Below are 18,085 nucleotides of genomic sequence, written 5' to 3' on the forward strand. Positions count from 1 at the left end.
AGAATAGAACTACCATATGATCCAGATATTCCACTGCTGAGTATTTATCCAAAGAACATGAAAACACAAATGTGTAAAGACATATGCACCCCTATGTTCATTGCAGCATTATTCACAATAGCCAAGACTTGGAAGCAACCTAGGTGCCCATCAAGGGAGGAATAGATAAAGATGTGGTATATTTACACAATGGAATACTACTCAGTCATAAAAAAATGATGAAATATGGCTATTTGTGACAACACGGATGGACCTTGAGGGTATTATGTTAAGCAAAATAAGTCAGAGGGAGAAAGTCAAATATCATATGGTCTCACACATAAACAGAAGATAAAAACAATAACAAACAATCACTTGGAGACAGAGATTGTATTGGTGGTTACCAGAGGGGAAGGGGGGAGGTAGGAGGGGGAAAGGGGTGATTAGGCACATGTGTCGTAATGGATGGTAATTAGTCTTTGGGTGGTGAACATGATGTAATCTACACAGAAATCAAAATATAATAACGTACACCCGAAATTTGTATAACGTTATAAACCAATGTTACAGCAATAAAAAACCATCTTAAATAAAGACAGAATCTCCATAGGGCTGGGATTAGGCTGAGGAAAGTGTGACGAGTGCTGCAAATGCAGGGTCAGACGCTGTCTCATTTGGTGCCCTCTGAAATTCTGCACTTGAACAAGTGCCTCAAAGCATCCACCTAGTCCTTGACCTCTTTGTCCCTATTCTATTTTGGCAGTGCTTACCTGTGAAGCTGCAAATTCGAGTTTCTGCAGGCCTGTCAGGTAGCGGTTTCTCATCATATCAACCTCTTGCCTCTTGCTATTCAGGAGCGTCTTGAAGGTTAGGATCAATTCGAGGTAGGAGGTGGGGGTAACGTAGTTGTGTCTGCGAAGCGTGTTGTAATAATCAAGCGAAATGTTCTTCACACTCTCCTGGAAATATTTGCACATGGAGATGACCCTGCCAAGGACACAAGGGCGGTTAGGCAGGCCCAACTTCCTCCAGAGTGATCTAGCACAGCTTCAGTTACAGACAGGAGGATATGAGAGGTGCATGCCGACTGTGGCCCACTAGAACCCCAAATTCTCAGAAGACAAGTGAACATAGCTGCGAGAAGAACTGGGGAGGTGTATATTCTTACTAGAATGATCTTTGAGCAGTAATTTCTACCTCTGATCATTTTGGTGAATCACTAGGGCTTAAGGAGGCGTTCTTAACCCTTGGCAGTCTGGTAAAGCCTCTGGACTTTGCAGAATAATGTTTAAAATGCATAAAATAAAATATATATGATTACAAAGGATACTAATTGTGGTGAAATAGTTTTCAAAATATTTTGAAAACCAAATTTGTGATATAGTAATATACGTGCTTTTAATCAATGCATTAAATCAGGGATCAGCAAACTTTTTCTGGAAAGGGGCAGATAGTAAATATTTAGGCTTTGTGGGCCACACAGTCTCTGTGGCAGCTATTCAACTCTGCCATTATAGTGTGAAAAAAAGGGCGTGGCTGTGTTCCAATAAAACTTTATTGACAAAAACAGGCTGTGAACTGGTCTTGGCCAGAGGATCCTAGTTTGCCAAACTCTGCATTAAATAATGTTTGGGCAGCAGGTCTAAAAAATACCATAATTTTGAAGGAAATGATATATTGAGGTACCTGTAATGACTGAACAAGTCATTTTAAAAAAACTGCGATTCCTATCGGTAATAAATCCTGCTAATCCTACTGGGGTTTACTGCCTACATTCTTCATTGAAGGAAATGCAAAATACTAGTTGGATGTCAGTGAAAATGAAGATGTAATTTTTCTCCATTCACATTCACTGACCATCTGAATTCTATCCATGAGTGTATAGACCTAAGTTAAGGGCCTTCTGGCCTAGGGAATAAAGTTGAAAGTTCTTAAAATGTAATTTAAAGCTATCAACATTCTGATCTCTGCCTACTTCTTCACTTTCCATTCATTCATTTACTAAGCAGTAATTAAACCTACTATGTACCAGGCATCTGCCCTAGCACTTAGTGTAGTGCCTACACTAAGGACATAGAGGCAGGCAAGGCAGACGACATGACTCCTGCCTTCATAAGGCACCCAGGGTGATTGACATTCTCATATCCTCCCTTACTCTAGCCAAAATTAAGTGTTTTTTTTTTTTTAATATATCTGTGCTTTATACATACAAGAGTAAGTTTTTTTCACCCTCACAAGAACCAGTTTTCATCCCCCTGGCAGTTATAGTGCCCCTGTTGAGAATGCATGCTCTAAGACCATGGAAATAGCTATATTATCTCCAGGTTATCATAACTATGACAACAGTGTGTCTCCAGGACAATTCTGAAAAATGAAATTTTATTCTTGTTCAGTAAAGGTGTTTCATTAAATATCCAACTAAATGTGATTTAAAAGTATAAGACATTTCTATATATAAACTGAGAAATCTTAAAATGATGACAAGAATAGAGCCAATATCTAGATTTTCAATTTGGAATATTTGGTTGGGGTACTAAAAAGCAGCTAACACTTACTCTACCCGAATACTGTCATCAAGCTCCACATCTTCCAGAAATTTGTTGGCCACCAACTCCAGGGCATCAGTGGGCCAGGACTGGAACCAGTCAATCGTACAGCAATTGATCAGTGAAGGGAACATACGCAGGCGGTTCCGGAAGGCATCCCCAATTGGACTCACGGCTAATGAAAAGTACACTTTATTAGTTCCCTTTCTCCAAGGTAGGCCCAACGGGGCAGGCAGATCTTTCCAAGGATTCTGGTGGGGTAAGGGGATGATCATGTTTCCTGTTAGTACATGGGGTGTAATTCCTGGGGTCAAACTGGAAATAGTCACGGTGAGTGCCTGGGAAGTGCAGGGGAATCATGGGATATTTTCCTGCAGTTTTTTTGATGGGAATTCAGTATATTACAATAAGCTTCTAACTGGTCTCTCATTCCCATTATTGTCCCTTCCACATCCTTCCAGTCACTTAGCCAGAGTGATTTGAGCCCTTTGATTCACTTGCTCTATTTGTGCTGACTCAGACACAAGGGAGCCATGGATGCCCCATACATAATTACTTATGGAAGTTGCTGTGAGGGCCATCAGCTTCTGTTTCTGACAGATGTTTCTGACCCCATCTCCACCAACCACAAATTCTGGATTCTATACCCCAAATTCCATTCACTTTTTATTGAGACTCAATGTGGTAGGAGGAAGCATGATGTACAGGTGGAGGTATGAAGAGGTCAGGGTGGCTGAAGAACAGAGAGAGAAGGGGAAGCTTGGTTTGAGATGAGGGTGGAGAGGATGCATGGGACAGTCTGGTAGGTGGTCTTATAAAACCACAGGTTAGGAATTTTGGTCTTTATCCTAATAGAAAGCAGTTTAAGTTTTTAATTTGTGTGTGTGTGTGTCTGCATCTACATACAGTGATTATATTTGCAATACATTAAAAAAATCATCCTGGCTCAGTGGAACAGAAAGGTCTGGAACAGACAAGAGTGGACAGAAAACAGTTAGAAGTTTGCAGAGATGAGGTCTGGGGGAGATGATAGAAGCTTAGCTAATGTGAAGGTGGTAGGGATGGAGATAAGTGAGTAGATATGAGAGAGAGCTAGGAGGTAGACACTGACAGAACATGGTAATGAGAGAGAGGAGTAATAAACACAACCCCTAGGTTTCTGGATAGACTGGGGATGTCATTCACAGAAAGAATACCAGACATTGTTCTGAGAGGCTGTCAGGGTAATGTACTAAAAGGATGGAGAGGGTTCAGAGGAAAATTCAGAGAACTGAGCAGGGTGAAACAGGTTTAAAATAGTTGTTGAGGAGAGTGGAAGTTTCCAAACGAATTCCAGGCACTGACCCCTGGAATTTCTTGGCTGGATCAATCCTGCGACCATTGTAAGAGGATTGGTCTTAGGGGACTCAGGAGATCCTGAAACACCCAGAGGAAAAGGGCAAATTAAGTTTGCTTGTTCTTACCAAGGACAATGTGAAGGTTCTTCTTCACCCTCTCAATAAAGAAGTTATACATGGAAAGAGGAGTGACTTCCATCTTCTCTCCTTCTGTCCTAGCTGCCATTTGCATCTTCTCCACAATGTCAGCCTTCTCATCAGCTGGAAAGATGTTGGGAACATCACCTGTGTTCAGAAGCATGTTGATGTCCTCGACAAATGACTCATCCTTGATCTGGTTATCAGCAAAGAGGAACACAGTACTCTTGGTGGCCACACCAACCTGCAGCATGATCTTCTTCAGGTCCTCCCGCCAGTCATTGCTGGAGTAGTTCTTAGTGATCTCAATCTGGTACAGCTCGTATGAGTTCATAAATGTGGACAGTTTGCTGGCACTCTGCCGCCCACTGCCTCCAATGCCCACCAGGAGCAAGTGTCCTTTGTTCTGCTTCAGGACCCTGCAGATCCTCGAAATGTGCTCAATGGCAAACCTGAACATGACCAAGGACATGGGGGCCTTGCTGACATTGTTGAACTCTTCCAGGTAGTACTCCACGACCACTGTGAGCTGTTTCAGGTCAGTGATCTCATCATAGATTTTCTGGTCACTTTCTGGCTTGAAGAAATCTCCAAAGAAGAGGCTACGGATATTATCATCAACTATCTTTCCCGTGGGTGATAGGTGGATGAGGACCTGTGGGAAAGAAGAGACTCAGTCAGGCATTCAGCCAGTGGCCCAACCACGATGGCAGTGGGAGGTATGGAGGGAGGGAACAGGAGATATACTTGTTTCCCCTGAGCACATTCTTCAAAGTCACAGTTCAGCAACAGTTGTTTTTTTTTTTAACATAATATGTGGATCTGATGGTTGTAGAGACCATGATGAAAGGACATTTGAGAAAAGAATGTTAAAGCGAGGGTAAATCTGTTTGCTAAGCAGTTAAAACACTGATGGTCAGATTGTAAGAATTCCCAGAGGAGGTGCTCGAAAAACGGCACCCTTTTTTTCAGGTACTTGCTCTTTCACCAAATAGAGGTATAGGCGCTACCCTTGGTCCCCACTCTGTGCCTAGAGTAGGAATGTTTTAGATGCTTCCTCTTCCTCATACCAGAACCTGGCAGAACTTCTACACTTGGCCTCTGGATGCAACATGAAACACTTGGAATTTTTCTATGGAGAAATCACAGCTTCTTAAAAACAGAGGTAGAACTAGATGATGCAAATATATAGGCTTAAAACAACTTTCTCATATCAAAACAGAAAAGAGAAAGTGTTTACGAATGGGAAACCATGACAATCTTTCACTGGGCTGTGCCAGGGCCTCAATCAAACCATGAAAATTCATGGTTCATTTCTCAAGTCACAAATTAAATGACACTGAAAATGCATTCTAAGTTAATTATAAACAATAACATCATATCGTAAACTAGGCTGAATGGATCCAAACATATGTCACCAGGAAAGTAAAGCAAAATTGGGCCAAGTATAATATCACCACATTAAGTGATAGTGACCCAGTACCATTTCCTGAGATTCAGAGGGCAGAGCTGTGAGTCGCCACTAGGAACGGAACCCGAAATCTGAGACTTTACACAATCAGCTATTTGGGACCATTTCTGAGGCCAAGTGATCACAGGGTCTGGCTTACCTTCTCTACAGTCTGCTTGAAGCAACTGGAGGTGGTTTCCTTCACCATGTTGAAAAAGACCTGTCTGTCCTCATGATCAATCAGACGGTCATAGAAGACTCGATAAACCTCATGGATCCAAAGCCGGATAAACTTTTCTACATCCTGAAAATACGGTGAATTATTTGAATGAATGGAAGGGAGTGCCTGAAGTAACAGTTCTCAAATAGTTTCTAAATCCTGGGGTTGATGCAAGGATTAAACAAGACAATGCTTATAAAATACTTAGCACAATGTTAGTTATTAGTATTATCATTGTATATTCCACATAGCCAAGGATATCGCTGAGTAAACTTGCTAACAGAAATGATAGTGGCTCACCTGCAGGTGGGTGTGAGGGCAGAGCAGTACCCCTTGGATCACCCGTGAGAAGTCCCGCAGATTAAAGACGTAATGTGACTTGGAGGGAGTTGGCAAAAAATTCTCCACTGCAGCTTTATAAATTGCCATAGTAGCTTGTACCAGCATCCTTCCATACCTTTGGATGAAGGGGAAGACAGACCAGTCAAGGAGAGTCCAGAACTCAGGACCCTCAGGCCAATATCCGGGAAGACACAGGAACTTCTTACCTTAAGAACATTACATCAAACCCTTTCCCGAAATGCCAGTCAGCGATTGAACTGAAAATTTTGGTTAAAATGTCATCCTCAAAGGCGTTGATGGAAATGATATTCAGATGGCGAGTGAATCGTCCTGGAAAATATGTACACACATGAGTGTGCACACACACTCACACTTACCTCTTGGGCCTAGTTATCCTGGGATACAGCAGAGTCAGTTTTCCCTCTGCCTGTGTTCTAGACCTGTGCTATTCGATACGGCAGCCTCTAGCCACATGTGGCTACTTGAACTTTTAAATTAATTACTATTAAGTAACATTAAAAATTGATTTCCTTTGTCTTACTACTAACATTTCAAGTCCTCAAGAGCAACAGCGGCTAGTGGCTGTTGTATTGCACAGTACAGACACAGAACATTTCCGTGATTGCAGACGTTCTATTAACAGCACCAGTCTAGTGCTCAAGATTGTTTTTAAAAGATAAAGGCAATATGTGGTCATTGTAAAACAGTCAAACAATTCAGAAATACTTTCAGGAGCTGGTCTGGTGGCATAGTAGTTAAGTTCACACATTCTGCTTCGGCGGCCCAGAGTTCACCAGTTCGGATCCCGGGTGTGGACCTATGCACTGCTTGGCAAGCCATGCTGTGGCAGGCATCCCACATATAAAACAGAGGAAGATGGGCATGGATGTTAGCTCAGGGCCAGTCTTCCTCGGCAAAAAGAGGAGGATTGGTGGCAGATGTTAGCTCAGGGCTCATCTTCCTCAAAAAAAATAAAATAAAATAAAATAAAATAAAACATATTGAAAATATTATTAAAAAAGAAATACTTTCAAATGAAAGCCTTTCATTTACCTCCCAAACACCAAATCCATTCTTCCATCAAATTAACCACTATTAATTTGGTGTCCTTACATATCTATATCTATCAATCTACCTACCTATCTAAGGTTAGATATCTACATATTTCTATATCAGCTTTATTGAGATGCAATTCACATACTACACAATTCACCCATTTAAAATACACAATTCAATGTTTTTGTAGTATATTTGGAGTTGTGCAACCTTTACCACAATCAATTTTAGAACATTTTCATCACCCCAAAAAGAAATCTTGTACCCATTGACTGCCAATTTCCTTATAGCCCTCAGCAACTAACAATTTATTTTCAGTCTCCATAGATTTGCCTGCTTATCTTTTTTCTAAAAAAAAAAGATTTTATTATATAAAGTAAAACACAGATACAGAAAATTTCACAAAAAAAGGTATGGTTTAGTGAATCACTGCTTAGTTAACACCCTTACAACTACCATTCAGGTCAAGAAACACAACTTTGCCAGCCCTCCACAGAAGACCCTCTACATATCACATCCCCATCATAGCCCTCTCTCTCCAGAAGTTACCACTATCCTGCTTCTATAGTAATTGCTGCCTTGCATTTCTTTTTTTTTTAAAGATTTAATTTTTTTCCTTTTTCTCCCCAAAGCTCCCTGGTACATAGTTGTATATTCTTCGTTGTGGGTCCTTCTAGTTGTGGCACATGGGACGCTGCCTCAGTGGGGTTTGATGAGCAGTGCCATGTCCGTGCCCAGGATTCGAACCAATGAAACACTAGGCTGCCTGCAGCAGAGCGCACAAACTTAACCACTCGGCCACGGGGCCAGCCCCTGCCTTGCATTTCTTTATGGTTTTTATTAACCAAGTGTTCATTCCTAGGCATTAGAGTTTAATCCTACCAATTAAAAGAACATATATATTTAAGTCTCTTTTAATCTATAGGTTCCCCTCCATCTTTTTATCTTTTATCTGTTGAATATCTGAGCTGTTTGATCTGTAGTTTCCATAGTCAGGATTTTGCTGATTACATACTCATGGGGCATTTGATTCTGTTCCTCTGTCCTCTGTGTTTTCTACTAATTTGCAGCTGGATCCAGAGACTTGATCAGATTCAGGTTTCCTCTCTTTGGCCAGACTACATTTGATGGGACATTCTTTCATCAGAAGACACATGATGATGTCTCTCCTTTTGTGATGTTGGTAGCTACTGACGCTCAATGGCTAGATCCATTAATTCACTGAGGATTGTAAAGTGGTAACATTCTGATTCTTTCTTTTTTATTTATTAATGCAATATTTTTAAAGAGACACATGTGGGGGATACCCTGCCAACTAGTTTTGTTGTAAACGTTGTTTATAGGTTTTTGGTTTTGTTATCTAGTTGCTCTGTTTATGGGGATTTGGGAAGATCCAAAAATTATTCTGCTGCTGCTGCTGCTGTTTTCCCAAAATTCTTTCCATAGTTTATATTTATATCTATATCTACATCCAGATCTCCACTATAGTTATATATTGACATACATGGGTTTTACTTTTTTAAAAAAATACCCGACTAATATCTTACACATCATTAATCTGGAACTACTGACAGTTATGTGAACTTAAGGAAGTCACTTACCTTTTTGATGATAAGGATAATAATAGTGCTTAATGTCTGTTAGTGCTTATTATGTTACCCAAACCCAGGTCAGTCTTCCACCAAACCATGCTCTCAACCACCATACTATATTGCCTTGAGCCTCAGTTTCCCCATCTCAGCCCTAACAACTGGCAACTGCTCTGGTACTTATCAGCTAGGCTGTTGGTCCTCTGCTGAACACAATTTTATTAAACATCAACATCAGATGTGGTCACTCCCTGACTATGATGGGACAAAACAGAAACAAGATTGCTCTACAACCATGAAAATAACCAAAATTCCTTCCTATCTAACAGGAGTGACTCTTTCTATACCAAGTGACAGCTCTAGCCCCATTCATTCCTCCTGCCTCCTAGAAAAAAATTAAGATACCCACTCATCAAATTGTCCCCACTTCCTGAGAGTACCCCATCCAGAACAGAGCCCCTAGTTCTTAAACCTGCCCTCAAATCACCAGCACAAGCCCATTTCATTCCCTTTCACCAGGCACTCCCACAGTTCTCCCTCGGTGCAGACACACTTGCTGCAGCAAATTAATAAGCCTAATTTCACTTGACTACAGATGTGTTCTGGCAGTCTTTGGGAAATGAGCTTTAGTATAGAATCTTTTCAAAAATCATATTGTGACGTAGCTTGAAAACGGTCAAATGTCAAGCAAATGTTAGTTATTACTATTTCTGTGATATGTGCTGGAAGCAGATATTACCTTTGGAATAGGTGTTTTTTTAATATATGAGGAAGATTAGCCCTGAGCTAACATCTGTGCCAATCTTCCTCTACTTTTCTGTGGGATACCTCCACAGCATGGCTGATGAGTGGCATAGGCCCACACCTGGGATCCGAACCCATGAACCCTGGGCCGCCAAAGCAGAGTGCGCAGAACTTTAACCACTCGGCCATGGGGCCAGCCCCTGGAATAGGTCTTTTTCCCCCCAGTTTTACTGAGATATAATTGACATATAACATATATAACTTTAAGACGTACAACGTGACGATTTGATATACATATGAAAAATGATTACCACAATAAAGTTAGTTAACACTTCCACCATCTCCCATAACTACCATTTTTTTTTGTTGCTAACTAGAGTCACCATGCTGTACATTACTTCCCCAGAATTTACTCATCTTATAACTGGAAATTTGTATGCTTTGATTAACATTTTCTCATTTTCCCTACTTCCTCAGGCCCTGGTAACCACCATTCTATTCTTGTTTCTATGAGTTTGGGTTTTTTAGATTCCACATAAAAGTGAGATCATACAGGATTTCTTTTCTCTGTCTGACTTATTTCACTTAGCATAATACCCTTAAGATCAATCCCTGTTGTCACAAATGGCAGGATTTCATTCTTTTTTATGGCTGAATAATATTGCATTGTGTGTGCGTATGTATACATATATATATATATATATATATATATATATATATACACACACACATATATCTCACATTTTCTTTATCCATTCATCCGTTGGTGGACATTTAGGTTGTTTCCATGTCTTGCAATGAACATGGGTGTGTAGGTACCTCTTTGGTATAGTGATTTTGTTTCCTTCAGATATACACCCAGAAGTGGAATTGTTGGATCATATGGTAGTGCTATTTTTAATTTTTTGAGGAACTTCCATACTGTTTTCCACAAGGGCTGTATCAATTTACACTCCCACCAACAGTGCACAAGGGTTCTCTTTTTTCCACATCCTAACACTTGTTATCTCTTGATTTTCTGATAATAGCCATTCTACAGGTGTGAGGTGATACCTCATTGTGTGTTTTTTTGTTTTTGCATTTTCCTGATGATTAGTGATATTGAGTATCTTTTCATGTACCCATTGGCCATTTGTAGGTCATCTTTGAAAAAATGTCTATTCAAGTCCTCTGCCGATTTTTTAATTGAATTGTTTGCTATTCTGCTATTAAGTTGTGTGAGTTCCTTACATATTTTGTATACTAACCTGATACCAGATAGATGGTTTGCAAATATTTTTTCCCATTGAATTGCTAGGTCTTAGAGAAAAGTAATATACTAAGCTCCTCTCCCTCTCACTGGTGAGAGAGGTGTTGAATTAATAGATGCTAGGTGCCTGAGATCCTGCTATATTCAAACCCAAGGCAAAAGTACCCCTGGATTCTATACTTGAAGTGGAAGGTGATGGTTTGGGTACCCAAATAAGACCACCCTGTTAATTTTCCTTACTTTACAGATGAGAAAGCTAGATGCCAGAGGGGAGAGCAAGGCCACAGAATCTTAAGTCTGGAAATGGCATTTAGATTGTCAACAAAGGGTGTATCTCAGAATAAAAATACAGATACCTGTAGACCTGGATGGATCGAGTTGCACATGAAGTGAAATATACTCCTGAACTGTAAGATGATAGGGGAGAATTTGTTCGTTTGGTTATTATTATTTTAGTTAGGACACTTTGGGTTAAGCGTTCTGTCTCTGGCAATCTGAAGAATTGTAAGAAACACAACAGGTAACTCTATTATGTACCCCTAATTGAGAACCTCTGATCTAGCCTCCCTCCTGGAACACGTGCTGGCCACACTGAACTGTCCTCTTCATTGGAGGCTTTCTGTTCCTCTAGGGCCTAGCCAAAGATTCCTCACATCCTCTTTTCATCTTCCTATCCTATTTTATACAAACTTCCAACATTAAACATTCAAATACCACTCCCTGGAGCTAATCCAAACCCCTCTGGCTGCAGCCTAAACACACTTTTTTCCTTCCATCAGGACAAGGTGCCCTGAACCAACCTTCCACCCATAAGGGTGGTCCACCTCTGCTGGGGGGTAAAGAGGAATGAACTCTCTCTCCTTCACGTACCAGTAATGTCATTCCTTCCTCCCCCGGGGGGGCCCATGGCTGTCACAAGCAGCACATCCACAATGTCCAGCCTGGTTGTGTCCTTTTTGTCAAACCAGTAACCGTGGTCAATCCATTGCCTCAGGAGCTCGATGGGGGGCTGGGCCCCATATACTTCTTTGGCTGGCATATTGAGGTCATCTGGAGAAAGAAGCCAGGGCCACACACTGTAAGTCTATGGGCTCCTCTGCTCTCACAGGAGGCAATGATGACTATTCCCTCCATGAGAGAGCCCATGCCTAGTTATCCCATCCCCACTCCAGGCAGAGCTCAGCCAGTGGACATTCTAACCATATGGGAAGAGGTTTTCCTGGGTTCTGGGCTCTCCTGCCTCACTGAGATCTCTGTCCATTATGACTTTAAAGATGCACAGATTGGCATTAACAAACAGGCATATAATTTTTTCCCATTTCCTCAATCAAAAAATATTGATTGTCTACTATGTGCTAGACATTTTGTTAATTGCTAGAGATATGATGGTGAGGAAGATAGTCATGCTCCCAGCCAACCAAGTATTTAATTCAACTAGCAGGTAATAGTTGAATTCCAATGGGAGCAAGGCTTTGGACTAGGGTTTTTGAGGAACAAAACCAAAATGGCAAGAATAGATTGTGGCTTCCTCAAGGGTAGGGATTGATTTTGTCCAACAGCACATTACCCAGTCCTGGCACATAGAAAGCACTCAATAAAATAGAGGCTCTTTTTTCTCCAATGAACACTGATTGAATGCCCAATTTGTGTCATGTAACATTTTAGGAGTCTTATACATATTGTCTCATTTAATCCAAATAATGACTTTATAAGGAAGATAGTATTACTTTTATGTTAGAGGTGAGGAACTCAGGGTCATGGGAGTTAAGTCACAACACACCCAGGGTTAAAAAGTGAGATTTGAACCTAGATCTGTTTTGCTGCAAAGCTTAAACTGTTTTTTGGATATGCCATAAAAATAGGAAGAAAGAACAGGTTGGAAGAAAGGAGAAAGGGAGGAAAAGAAAGGGAAAAGAAAAGAAAATAAGATCCCTGCCTTTAAGGAGCTGATGTTAGTTGGTAAGGACATAAATATGTAAATGTTTACTATCAATACATGAATTTTAAAGACAGGACATGAGATAACCCAGAAGAGTAGGGCATTACTATTACTAAATTAGAACTCTATGAGTCAGCAGTAAGACAGTGGAAAACATATTTGGCACCGAGAAATCTGGTTTTGGCTGATGGCTCCAGAATTTTCTACATGTTTGACCCAGAACAGGGAATTTAACCTTCTGGAGCTTCCATTAACTGACTAGTAAAATGAGAATGATGGGTAACAACCTCACAGGGTTGTGAGGATCAAATGAAATAAATGAGAAAGTGCTTTGTAAACAGGTAAAATCCTGGGAAAATTCAATGTGCTTATTTCACAAATATTTATTTAGCAAATATTAGATTTCTCCACTTACTGATAACATATTTATCTGACACAAAATGGAAGAAGGGTCTTATAACAAAGTGTGTATTGCTTTTAGAAACACAAGAGGGCAAACACCACAATCCCCTTCTGGGTAACCTTGCTGATCCAAGGGCTCAGCTTCGTCTCAGGGGAAACTGGGAGCCTCCCTCAGGAGAAAAGGCCTGGACCACGTCTTACTTATTGAAAATTTGGCATACAGTACATGGTCAACAAACACTTCACAATGAAAGAAGAAAAGGACAGGAAAGACAAAATAAAAGAAGGAAAAAGGGAGGAAAAAAGGAACGGAGGAGGGAGGAAGGGAAGGAATACTAAATTATATTAATCAGAAATATTTTATCTCCCAGAGAGAGTGAAAGGACTGTACACTGGCCCTACAAGGGGAGGTTCTGGTTGGCTGCAGCTTGGAGTAGAAGAATCTGGTTGTGTCCAGATCCAGGCCAATGCCTTACCTACAAATACCACTGCTTTCTTCCCTACGGGAGGCCCAAAAAGGCCCTTCCGACGTCGATCCAGCTTGGACATGATGATATCTTGAGTCTGATTGGCTGACGTTCTGGCAGAGAAATTGATGCAGTTGGGCAGGTAGGTATTTTTGGGAAGGTGGAGAAGGAAGTTGTTGGTGATGACTGATTTGCCAGTGCCTGTGGGTCCCACAAACAGCACTGGAATCTCATGGTCCAGGTAGGTTTTCAAGAAGAAGGACTGCCGGGCTGTCTCCATTGTGGGGATGATGAGTTCTGAGACCTGTGCCACAAAACATGGGTGAGTCCTGGTCCTGGGCCCAGGAGGCTATGTCTTGGCATTTAGGAGACTTGGGTTCCATCCTTACTATCCATTCAGCTCCATCCCTTACTATCTTACGATCTTGAGTGAGTATTTAACCTCTCCAGGAGCCTCAGTTTCTTTATCTGTAAAGTGGGATAATAATGGCACCTAGTTCACTGAGCTATTTTGAGGATAAATGAGATCATGCACATAAACACAGGCATTATTGTCCCTATTTTGTAGGTGAGGAAACTGACGTCCAGAGCTCTTCTGCAACTTGCCCAAGTAACACAGCAAGTGAGTGGTAATGCAAGGATTTGAATCCCAGCCTGTCTGATTCCAAAGTCTATATTCTTAACCACTGAACTGTCATAAACACCAATTACAGTAAAGATGCAGCCCTCTGAGACTATTGCTCTGAACCAATCTGTCTGCCTCACCCCAGGCAAGGTCCACCTCCCATATGCCATCTATACTGCCTGTCACAGAAGGGTTGGGTGTGGCACTTGACCCCCATTCCCTGTGCTTCTTCCTCCTCTGCTTTTCCCAACACTTAGATTCTTGGTTCTAAGACCCACCACCTCCTCTTAGCCCTTTTTCTAATGTGGAGATTGCAACATTCTTTCTGGTATTTAGACCCCAATGAACCGTAAGGACTTGGTGTTGGGCTACTGGAATCCATATTACTTTGGGTAGAACACATTACCTTAGCTTGGATTATATGAGCCCAAACCCTGTCATCAGCCATTTGACCACATTTGGTTCCCCCATGGGGGCAGAGAAAGTGACAGGAAGCTGTATATCATATGCTGTAGTCTCCTTATATGTCTAGGCTGGAAGGGGCTAGTGAATATGGAATCAGTGTGTTGCACAACTTCAGGGAGTACCATTCACACAGTGTTTTTATAAGTGATGCCCCTAAAGCAAAATTAGACCATAATGCAAATGGCGCCAACAGGGACTGTGCAACATGGCGGCTCTGTATAAACTGGTAGGCAAAGACTTGGCTTCTTTTGGTAAGTAATTTGATCAAAGGAAAAGGAAGAGACAGGGCAAGGGAATTGAAGTGGAGAGGAAGAGAATTAATAGGTGCTGAGCTATGGATATTTTCCTATGAGCTACGATGTTTTGTATTATCCCCTGCAGTCTTCCCAGTAACCCTCTGATGCAGGAATATTATTAGCTCAGTTTTTTAGATGAAAAAACTGAGGCTAGAGGATTGCTGGCTAACTTGTCCAGAGCCACAGAGTCAATAAGTGATGCTGAATGTAGAAGCAGGTGCAAGATGCTTATTTTGCTCCCAAGACTGGGAATTTGAAGCAAGTTGGGTTTCATCAATTTTTAGTTTCAGGGACTAGAACAATTGTTTGACAAGGGAAAAATTTCCAGCAGAAGTGAAAATATTTTCTGCATTGGATTTTTTTTTATTTGTATGAATTCAGCAAGATTTCAAACCCCTGGAGTTCAAGCGACTAAGCTTTCAAGGAGAATTTAAGTTTCAGACTCAGTGCTGGGGGCTTCTTTACAACACTCAGCCCCCAGGGTGCGTCCTGAACGCAGAACACATTCACCTCTGCTTATCGCACCTTTGTCACAAGCAGCTGTGGTCCTGCCTGCTGTCTGACTTGACTGCAATATTCCCACTTTCCCATCCGCCATCTACCACTCCACTCTGAACGATCTGCAATCACCCCCAGAAAGATAAAGTATGTCCACTACGTACTACTAACAGACGCATAAAAGTGCACATCTGGAAAAATTTTCCAACGGAAAATGGGCAGGAGTTGTAGGTGAATCATCTGCTAACCAGAAAACCTATTAATCAGAACCAGTTTTTCTGAGAATTCTGATCAAGGAAATCTTTCTCTGGGGATTTAAAAGAAAAGTTAAGGATCTTTTTTGGTTGTGATGTCTGAGAGGTGGACTCGTGACACTTGGCATTACTGATAATGATAATCAGAGTAGCAACCACCATTGCTCTAGCACGTAGTACATGCCATGTGTTCATGTATATTGTCTTCAATCCTTCCAACGATCATTTAAGTATTCTATTTTGTAGTTGAGTAAACTTAGGCAGAGAAAGTGAAGCCTGGGTAAGGACTCTGGGTCTCTCTGATTCTAAAGTCCATGCTCTTGAAGGCTCAATCCAGCTCATGTTTGAACCTTTTTCTAAAGAAAGTTCTTAAAAATGCTAACACAAAACTGATGTTAATTGATCCACCTTGGAAATACTGGGGTCATTTTGGAAACCAAAGTTCCACGGCCAATACCTCTCTTTTACCTTTGCATTAGTTGGGATATTTTCTTCCTCTTTGTTGATATACTCTGTCCATGTGTACCAATGTCCACTACCTTGCTTGAGGAAATAAAAATCATAGATGCTTCCTGGACCCAAAGAAACAGAACAGGTCATTAGCACACCAGAGGTTTACATTTCACATTTGAGGTATTTAACTACTTCAGCCGCAGGCATCTGAAAACATATAACTACCAGCACCAGCATAGTTATGGTGAAACTCCATGTTGTCAGTAACTGCATAAACTGGAACATCACTGTTTAAAGAGAACTGACTTTATTATTTGTATAAAAATGATGGGTGCTAATTATACAAGTAATTAAATTATTTTAATAATGTAAACAGGAAGTATTGAAAGGAACAAAAAAATGATTTCATTTTTTTTCAAGAAGGGACTTATAGATGCTCAGTTCTCTCAGTTCTTGCATGTTTGAGAATGTCTGCTTGTTGCTTTTGCATTTGAACAGTGACTCGAATGAGAGTAACATTCTCACGACATATTTTCTTTCCCTCAGAATTCTGTAGACCATCACTCTGTTAAGCTTCCTTGTGTTCTAAGCTGCTGTTCAGAAGTCTCAGACCCATCACATACTTCCCCTTTTATTGACTTTTTCCCCTATCTAGATGCCTGATGGAATCTTTTTTTTATCCTGGAAGTCCAATAATTTAATCAGGTTATTTCTTTTGGTCAATGATTCTCTACCTGTTTTTTCTTGGAACATAACACACTCTTACACTTCGTAGAAACAGTTCTTCATTTTACGAAAAATGTATGCATTTATATCTTTGTACGTACTGTCTATACTACTTAAGGAATTAGCATTTTTTGCCCTCTGTATCAATCACATTCTTTATAATTGCTTTAATGTATTTGCCTTTTTGTTCTATAGTAACTGTAATTATCTCAAACTTTTCCTCTAAACCATTTATTAAATGTCTAGCCTTGTATCCTTTTTCCTTGCTGGTTCTAATTTATCTGTTAGATTGTTAATGATATTGTCTGGTTCTCAGTTTGTTTCTTTGGTTTTTAAACCTCTTTTTTTGAATGAGGAGTTTTATCACCTCATTCAAAAACTTTTAAAGGACAGCTTTATTAAGATATAATCCATATACCATATAATTCACCCATTTCAAGTGTACAGTTCAATGGTTTACTAAAAATATATGTACATGTGAATATATTAATATTCAAAGAGTTGTTTAGTCATTACCATAATCAATTTTAGGACATTTCATCACACCCAAAAGAAACTGCATACCTCTTAGCTGTCACCCCCTAAATCCCCCTTCTGTCACCCAACGCCCAGGACTAGGCAACCACTAATCTAATTTCTGTCTCTATAGATTGACCTATTCTGTACATTTCATATAAATGAAACCATATAATATGTATTCTTTTGTGACTGGCTTCTTTCACTTATCAAAATGTTTTTAAGGTTCACCCATCTTGTAGTATGTATTATTACTTCATTTCTTTATATTGTTGAATAATATTCCCTTGTATGGATATACTATATAATATTTATTCATTCATCTGTTGATGGACATTTTGTCACCTCACCCTCTTTCCTCTGTGTATCACTCTTAGAAGGACAGTGAGGTGGGGGGTTCTGGGCTGGGAGATGCAGCATGCCAGATCTTTTGTTTCTCTTCTTGTCCACCACTTTTCAATGTTGATAGAATTAGGTTGTAACATTTTCTTTAGGCATTGTTGGGGAATTTCTACTCTTAAAATTTTGTTGTTGTTCATTTTATCAGGTATTAAAGGAGGGAGCTTCTGTTATCCTATGTCACTCTGCAGCTTTACCTAGAAGTCAATCTAGTACAACACTTTCAGAAAGCACTCTGGCACTATGCTTACAGAGCTCCAGAAACGGTCTCTAGCCTTAGTCAGAAATCCCACTTCTGGGAATTTATCATAAGGAAATAATTCATAATGAAAATAACCTCTATACATGAGTACACAGCACCATCTGTGTTTGAAAAAATTTAGAAATAATTTACA

At 40.4% G+C, this 18,085-nt stretch overlaps 1 protein-coding gene across 4 annotated transcripts in view; it reads right to left on the reverse strand.

The window, feature by feature from the left end:
- Positions 1–18,085, reverse strand: part of DNAH3 (dynein axonemal heavy chain 3) — a 167,387-nt gene that overhangs the window by 35,406 nt on the left and 113,896 nt on the right. For all 4 annotated transcript variants that reach the window (XM_070568381.1, XM_070568379.1, XM_070568380.1 and 1 more), the window contains 9 exons: positions 16,065–16,168; positions 13,468–13,762; positions 11,521–11,700; positions 6,219–6,342; positions 5,971–6,127; positions 5,611–5,754; positions 3,989–4,655; positions 2,535–2,700; positions 750–966 (listed from right to left, as the gene is read on the reverse strand). In XM_070568381.1, coding sequence (XP_070424482.1) covers positions 750–966; positions 2,535–2,700; positions 3,989–4,655; positions 5,611–5,754; positions 5,971–6,127; positions 6,219–6,342; positions 11,521–11,700; positions 13,468–13,762; positions 16,065–16,168 — 2,054 coding nt within the window. The remainder of the gene's footprint in view (positions 1–749; positions 967–2,534; positions 2,701–3,988; positions 4,656–5,610; positions 5,755–5,970; positions 6,128–6,218; positions 6,343–11,520; positions 11,701–13,467; positions 13,763–16,064; positions 16,169–18,085) is intronic.

The sequence above is a fragment of the Equus przewalskii genome, chromosome 12 (genome assembly GCF_037783145.1).
Source record: "Equus przewalskii isolate Varuska chromosome 12, EquPr2, whole genome shotgun sequence".
NCBI classification, from domain to species: domain Eukaryota; kingdom Metazoa; phylum Chordata; class Mammalia; order Perissodactyla; family Equidae; genus Equus; species Equus przewalskii.